Source organism: Urocitellus parryii, chromosome 5 (genome assembly GCF_045843805.1).
Source record: "Urocitellus parryii isolate mUroPar1 chromosome 5, mUroPar1.hap1, whole genome shotgun sequence".
Lineage (NCBI taxonomy): Eukaryota > Metazoa > Chordata > Mammalia > Rodentia > Sciuridae > Urocitellus > Urocitellus parryii.
The window spans coordinates 10,907,937-10,915,831 of NC_135535.1; the positions used below are offsets into that span (position 1 = coordinate 10,907,937).

Sequence of the window (7,895 nt, forward strand, 5' to 3'; positions counted from 1 at the left end):
GGCCGGGCCCGCGGGGGGAGACGCCGGCGCCGCGAGGCCGGATAGCTCGCCTCCCGCTGGCCGCCCGGCGCCCCGGGCAGCCCCCTGGGGTCTCAGAGGCACCCGGAGCCCAGGCTCGTCCGGGGCCTTCTTGCCGGAGTGGGGGCGGCGCGGGGCGGCGGTGGGCGGCGCTGGTCCCCCCTCTCGCAGTGGCACGATGGTGCGGGCCGCCCGGGAGCTAGCGGCTCAGGGTTTGAACGCGCCAGCTTCGCCAGCGGCTGGGGCGAGCGCCAGCGAGGCGGCCAGGGCGAGTGAGTGGGTCCGGCCACCTGCAGCCCAGGGGAGGGTCCTGGTGGCGAGAGCGGGGCGGTGGTGCCCGGGACTCCCTGACCCGACGAGGACAGTGGGCACCCTGGAGGCGGGCTGCTGAGCGGGTGCGGGAGGGCTGGCCAGGGCCCTGTCCCGCGCGCCTGGGGACTCCAGGGCAGCTTCTCCCAGTGCACCCGCCCCTGCCCTCCGGGGAGAGAGGAGTCCAAGCCCAAGGACCGGTGCCCCGCATCTCGGGCGGTTAGCACAGCTCCTTCCTGGCAGGATCCCGAGGGCGAGTATGGAGTTTGCCCTGGCAGACGCCCGTCCAGCGACGGCGGCGCCCAGAAACCCTTGCCCCACCCCCTTCCGCCCCGGCAGGGAGCGGGGGAGGGCTGGGGCGCGTCCTTGGGAATCCGCAGACCGCCGCTGCACCCCGGGAGGTCACACTGCATCCTGGGGTGCCGGGGAGAAGCAGCTGCTCCTCCCAGGCCCCACCCACTGCCCCCAGTGCGCTCAGGCTTGTCTCTTTCCCGATTCCCATCTGCGCCAGGTGACAACGCAGAGCAGACACCATGGTTCAACAGGTGCTCTACCGGGCCCTGGTCTCCACCAAGTGGCTGGCAGAGTCCCTCCGGTCAGGCAAGCTGGGCCCCAGCCTGAGGGTGCTGGACGCGTCCTGGTACTCACCGGGCACTCGTGAGGCCCGCAAGGAGTACCGAGAGCGCCATGTGCCGGGTGCCTCCTTCTTTGATATAGAGGAGTGTCGGGACACGGCTTCGCCCTACGAGATGATGCTGCCCAGTGAGGAGCACTTCGGAGACTACGTGGGCCGCCTGGGCATCAGCAACGACACGCATGTAGTGGTATATGATGGTGACAACCTGGGCAGCTTTTATGCTCCCAGAGTCTGGTGGATGTTCCGAGTGTTTGGCCACCGCACTGTGTCAGTGCTCAATGGTGGCTTCCGGAACTGGCTGAAGGAGGGCCACCCCGTGACATCTGAGCCCTCACACCCAGAGCCAGCCATATTCAAAGCCACTCTGGACCGCTCCCTGCTCAAGACCTATGAGCAGGTCCTGGAGAACCTGGAATCTAGAAGGTTCCAGCTGGTGGATTCACGATCCCAAGGGCGGTACTCTGGCACTGAGCCAGAGCCAGATGCAGTAGGTGAGTGTCCCAGTGGTCCCCGGGGAGTTATGCCTCATAGGAAGATATGGAGTTAGGGTGACTGGGACCCTCTCCAGGTTTTGCCCTCAGGCCTCCCACGCAGGCCTCAGTCTTTCTATCTGTAGGACACACCTAACCCTGACCACTTTTTCAGCTCAGATGCGTGACGACCTATGTATGTGTCTTGATAGTCACGTGATGACAAGTGACGCGGCATCGCCAGAGGTGACTGGTGATGTCTGCCCATGTCCACTTCCAGGCACCCCCACATGCACTAGGTTGTACCAAAGGGCATGATGCCCATGAGCCAGCATTTATATGGGAGCTTCCTAAGGACACCCTGGGCTTACTACGCAGTCCCCAGAAGCTTCTCCAGCCATCTGCAACACCCTTTCCTGACCCCTCCCTCCCCTCAGCTTCCCTGGTCCCTCGGCTGAGGTTTGCAGGACTGCTCAGTTGATAACCTTTCCTAGCAGCTGGGCCTGAGGTAGAGCTGCCATGCTAGACACCTGTCACTGTCCCGTCCCATCCAACAAGTTGTAATGCCCCATTTTAAAGGGTGTGTGTGTGTGTGTGTGTGTGTATGTCAGAACGTTCAGTGATGTGCGTCATTCAAGTGGCTGAGCCAGGGTTGAGCCCAGAGCTGCCTTGTTTTAAGCCAGAACTCTAAACCTGGATACGATCCATCTGTCCCCCCCCCCCCCCCCCCCAGGGCTAGAGAGAAATCCCCTCTGCTAGATATTCCCAGAGATGGCCCTTCAGTCCCCTCCTGTGGAAGGGAGGCCAGAAGAAGTCTGCATTGCTCGGGGCAGGAACCACCGTGCACAGGAACCACTGAGGTCTAGAAGCTCCTGACTAGAGGGAACTTGGGTCTTGCCTTTCCCAGGTGCAACTTGCCAGCCTGTGCCTCCTGGTGGCTCTCCCCTCCCCCCACTCCCCAGGATCTACCTCTGGTGCAACATTTTGCCTACCTTGTGAAACAGTGTTGCTTCCTTTGTGTGCCCCAGGGAAAGAATGTGGGAAAACTGTCCAGTCACAGAGCTGGAGGGACTGAGAGGTCACCTCATCAGAGGCTCACAGAGGCAGGGGCAGGGCCAGCCGAGGAGGTCTCTGCCTCACTCAGCCCCGCTCTCCCAGGCCCCTGCTCTCTGGAGGTCTGGAGGAGGTTCTGGATCGTTGGTCACCTTCCAGAGATTCCTGGCACCTGTGCTTGCCGCCCACTGCCCTTGGCTCAAGATGCCTTTTCTTCTGGGGACTCAGGCTGCCCTGGAGGGAGGAGAGAAGGAGCTGGTTCTCTGGTGTTTCCCAGCCTGCTCCCAGGGAAATGGAGAAATGGGGTTCAGGCGCACTCCTTGCCATTCCCATTTTACAGAGGGGAAAACGAGGCCTAGAAAAGGGAAATGGCATGCTCCTGTGATGCCTCCAGAGAGCCCTGAATGCTCCCTCCTCTGTGACCCTGCTCCCACCTCTGGTGCCCAACGGGGCGTGCCAGGGAACATGAATCCTTTCAGCACTGCAACTCCTTTGCATTGTGACCTCAATCTAATTGCTTGACCTCTGAGTCCCCTTTATAAAACCATCAAAATAGGGTCAGCCCTACCCACGGGTGTGGAGGTGCTGATTTCAATGCAACGGTGGTTGTAAAGGGATTGAGGGCAAGGAAAGGACAGGTCAGGGCCACCCAGAGGCATCGAGGGCTCCCTCCCTCATTCTCTAAGAGGATCTGCTGACCTCCATGCAAAATGTTTGGGGACACAAAGTCACATGAGGCTCTGTCAGGTTCACAGTCCCCACCTGGGGTGGAATAAGGGAGACACCTCGGGCTCAGCCGTCCAGATGGGAGGTCAGGGACAGGCTTTGCCCACAGTGTCCCTGGAGGAGTGACCCCAAGAGGACCAGAAGGCTACTTCCTGGCTGGAGGAGGCCCTTGGCCTAAGTGTGTGCCTTAGTCCTTTGGTCGTGGAGAGGGTAGGACTTGTTCAGATTCAGTTTACATCTGGGTGTGGCACCTAGGGGTGGCCCTGGCACGTCAGTCTGCCTTGCTCTCCTGACCTCCCCCTGGGTGGGGAGGAGGCAGGGCAGAAGCCAGTGGACTTGATCCTGCTCGGCCGTGGGAGAAGAGACTTCTCTAAGGAGGCAGAGCGGCCAAGACTTGGACCTGGTCGGCAGCATCAAAGCAGGGCTGTTTCTGAAGGCCACCCCTGTGGGTGGGGAGAGCAAACACGAGGCTGGGGGAAAGGTGCTCCACGGCTGGGGAGCTCCTCTGCCTGTGTCCCTCCCCTCCAGGGCCAGGGCTGTCCTTAAGGAAGGCAGGAAGGGCCAAACAGGTTTCCCTGGCCTTGAATGTTCACACCTGTTGGCATCCCAAAGATGTAAGAGTGCCAGCTTGACTCACACCTTGGCCAGAACCGGAACATAAATTCCTAGACCTCCGAGCAGTTGAGCCTGGGACGTCAGCTCGTCCACTCCCCTGCCTCAGCCTCCTTTTCTAGGGAGGCTCAGGGTAGTCAAAGAACACAGGCTTTAAGGTCGATTAATCTCTCCCCAACACATTTTTGGGGACCCCGGTGCCAGGTGCCAGGGGTGATGTTGTGCCCATTTTTTGTGGGGACGGGAAGGCCCTGGGCCTGCAGATGCAGATTCAGTGGACGTGGGCGGAGAGCAGCAGGAGACTCCGCCTGGGGCACAGGAGCCTTTCCTCCGCTCGGCCGCTCTCCAGCTTCTCTGCGGGAGGGGCACATCTTGGCGCCACAGGCTGCTGGCTCCTCGTTGGGATTCCCCAGGCAGCCCCTGAGCCGTGGGCACAAGCAGGAGGGCCCTCCCCGGCTGCAGCCCTGCTCCACAGAAGCCCACAACTGTACCTTTTCTCAGAAGAGGGGTCCTTTAAGGAATCAGAAAATAAGCAATGACGCGTCCTCGTTGGCGGTGGGGAGAGGAGGGCCCCAGTGTGTGCTGTCCGCTGACCCCGCCCCAGCCGCCCCGGAAAGTGCCCGCAGTGGGTTCCTGGAGGAAGGTCACCCCCGAGCCACCGGGCTAGTGCACAGCTGGCTTCAGGCACAGGTCTGGGGCAAAGCAAGATGAAATTGCCAAGGAAGAGGGACCAGATGTCTGTCATGCAGGGACCTTTATGCTAATGAGTTTCACAATCCTTTGGGGCTTGGGATGGGGGCCCAGAACCCCACTGGTGCCTGATGAGTGCCAGGGCCCCCAGGGCTTTTACCTGTCATAGGTAAACTCCCCCCAGGCTGTGCCACAGGCAGGGGACTGAGACCTGGCAGGGCAGGGCCTGTGCAGAGTACCAGGATGTGGCCTGGTCCCACTAGTCAGGTCCTGCCCTGCCCCCTCTTGCCACCCTGGCCCCACCTCCCATGGTCCAGGTTTACTGGGGCCGTGGGGACTTGGGGAGGAGCCCCAAGAGGTGGAGGCAAACCTGTGTGGAGCCCCAGTCCCGTTCTGCGTCTGGAGGGCGCAGGGTGTGTGAGAAGGGAGGAGGGTCCCTGGCAGCCCAGGGACTGGGCCAAGGCCTTGCGGGGGCCGGCTCTGTCCACGTCCAAACCCTGGGCCCCTCTTGCTATTTCAAAGCCAGTTTGTTCTTTTGGTTTTTTGGTGCCAGGGATGGAACCCAGGGGTGCCTACCACTGAGCCATGTCTCCGGCCCTTTCTAGATTTTATTTTGAGTCGGGGTCTCGCTGAGTTGCTGAGGCTGGTCCAGAGGCAGTTTGGGCAGAGGGGCCCTGCTGGTGGAAGGGACCCCGGGCCAGCCTAGCTACACATTTGCTTCTCTCCACACCTTGCACAGGCCTGAAGGGCCCACAGTGACCCCGTCTTCGTAGGTGGCAAAGTGGCAGGAAGCCACAGCATCGAGGGCAGGGGTGGGGGCAGCCCCAGTGGTCAGTGCTGTCCCTGTGGCCTTTACTCCTCACGGGAGGGGAGGGGCAGTCTCACTCCTCTTTTACCCCTGGGGAAACTGAGGCCCAGAGAGGGGGCAGGACTTGTTCAAGGTTGCCCAGCTGGTAAGTGGCAGAGCTGGGCTTCCGCTTAGGCCTGGTACCAGGTCACCTGCTCTTTTCACAGCTGTGTGCCCAGAAGGAAACCCAGGGGGCTCGTGGTGACCCCAGGCCTGTCTTACCTGTCCATGTGGCCTGAGGTGGGACCCTTGGTTTCACCAGGCCTCGGTATGTTCATCTGTAATCTGGAGTGACATTGAACTTAGTGGCTTGTGACATTTCCTGACGTCAGTCTTCCTTGCTGGGCTGGCAGCTCCAGGGGGGGCCTCGGCGGTGGCTCTTTAGTCAACAAAGCACGTGGCATTGGCAGTCACGGGTCCCATGTGTCCCTCTGGACAGTGCAGTGACGTAGGTCGATGCCACTGAGCCCATTTTACAGATGAGGCAGCCGAGGTGCAGAGAAGGGAAGCTGCTCTGCCACGGCGGAGGCTGGTGGAGGCTGGTGGAGACGGACCGCCGAGGCTCATCCCTGTCCTCCCAAGCAGGAGTCACTCTGGACCCCCTGCTTCAAGGAGGCTGCGGGGGTCTTGGCCACGGTGTCGTAGTTAGGGCTGGCAACAAGTTTAGCTCCACAAGGCGCCAAGAAGATGTCACTTTTATGTGCAAAGCCTGTGGCCCCCTCCACCCCAGCCTCCCTGACCCTGTCCTCTGCCCCCAGGGCTGGGCTCCGGCCACATCCGCGGCTCGGTCAACATGCCCTTCATGGACTTCCTGACGGAGGACGGCTTTGAGAAGAGCCCCGAGGAGCTGCGCGCCATGTTCCAGGGCAAGAAGGTGGACCTGTCCAAGCCCCTCATCGCCACCTGCCGCAAGGGAGTCACCGCCTGCCACATTGCCCTGGCCGCCTACCTCTGCGGCAAGCCCGACGTGGCCGTCTACGACGGCTCCTGGTCCGAGTGGTTCCGCCGGGCGCCCCCTGAGACCCGCGTGTCCCAGGGGAAGGGCGGCAAGGCCTGAGCCCGGCCTCTCCTGGGGCACCGGCTCCGGCCAGGTCAGGGGTCCCGCGTGACCCTCGGCTGGACCCTGCCTCCGGAGCCAGGCAGGTGGACGCGGTTTTTAGAATTGCCCTCCCCCCACACTGGAATAAAGCGCCTTTTCCAGAGCCCGTCTGCGGTCTCCCTCCACCCTGTCCCTGTCCCCGCTTCACGCCCAGACTCCTTGGCCTCCACCCGGCAAGAAGCCGCCCGAGCCCCCCCCCCCCCCCAGCTGCGGGAGCCTCTCAAGGGCCACTTCCTTCTTCAGCCGCCAGCACCCCAGGTCAGGGGACTTTGCCCTGGAGCATGGGGGACCTACGGGCCAGAGAGGTGAGCCCTGAGCCAGCCTGGCATCCCCTGCTCCTGCCATGGGCCCAGCCCCTTGTGTGGAGGGGAAGGGGACAGCCAGCCTTCCAAGTGAGTGTCCCAAGGTGGCTCAGAGCCCAGGGCCTCTCAGAAGCAAGAGGCAAGCAGCCTCCACCGTGGGCCTCCATCCTGGCTCAGTCAGACCTTCTGGGGCGCCATGGGGGAGGAGCTGGGAGGCCGCTGGACCTGGCGTCCAGGGAGGCCCCCGGAGGGGAAGCTGCCAGGCCAGCTGCCACAGGGCTGGATCCCGAGTTTCCCAGAGAGTCCTGAAACCCTGGGGGGCTGCAGGGCGGATTCCAGCCCCTACAGGGTGTCCTCTGGTCCGTCTCCTGCTTCCCTGGGTTAGACAGAGTCCTCGAGGGCAGGGCGCTGGTGGAGACTGGCTGGGCGCCCAGGCCCTCAGGCTCTGCAGAGGCCTCGCCTCAGGGGCCCTCCTCGGCTACTTCGGGGACAGCCTCAGGAGTGATGATGGCTCTGCGCCATCTGCTCCTCCTGTCACAGCCGCTCCATCAGCACAGTTATGGGCACCTGCTGTGGGTCAGGGACAGCCAGGTGCCAGGGCTGGGCAGGGGACACAGCAGTCCTCCTGCCACCTCCCACAGGCTTACCACAGGACACTGTGTGTCCGGGTGGATGGTGCTGGGGACGGCGTGGAAGGCCAGGTGCTTCTCAACGTGGGGCCCTGTCCCCAAGCCCAGGTCCGGAAGCTCATCCTGTAGGAAAACCAGCATCTGAGGGGCCAGCGCAGGGGAGAAGGGGGGAAGTGGGACTGGGCTTGTGGCCACCTTCTCAGCCCCGCGGCCACAGGTGGAGGCTCAGAATAACGAGGAGAGGGACAGTGGCCACGTCGGGTTGAAGCAGGAGGAGGTTCACGGACCCGGGGCCCCTCCCACCCCTCCCACCCTCACGGTCTTCCCCGGCTCCTGTCTTGGCCTTGCCAGGAGCTGGGGGTCTTTAGCGGTGGACAGGATTGTCACAAGGCCAAGTCCCTTCACGGTCGGCCGTGAGGCCCCCCGGGCATCTTCAGCCTGAGCAGGAGGGTCAGGCGGGGCAGGTCCAGCTCAGCAAGCCAACCCTGTCGTGTGGGCCTCCA

General features: G+C 62.7%; 1 protein-coding gene across 1 annotated transcript; it reads left to right on the forward strand.

Moving 5' to 3' along the window:
• The first annotated feature begins 192 nt into the window (after positions 1–192).
• Tst (thiosulfate sulfurtransferase) lies at positions 193–6,564 on the forward strand. The gene is made up of 3 exons (XM_026410158.2): positions 193–290; positions 839–1,455; positions 6,121–6,564. Exons 2-3 carry the CDS (start codon positions 861–863, stop codon positions 6,417–6,419), a joined length of 894 nt encoding a protein of 297 aa, XP_026265943.2. The 5' UTR covers positions 193–290; positions 839–860; the 3' UTR covers positions 6,420–6,564.
• The last annotated feature ends 1,331 nt before the right edge of the window (positions 6,565–7,895 follow it).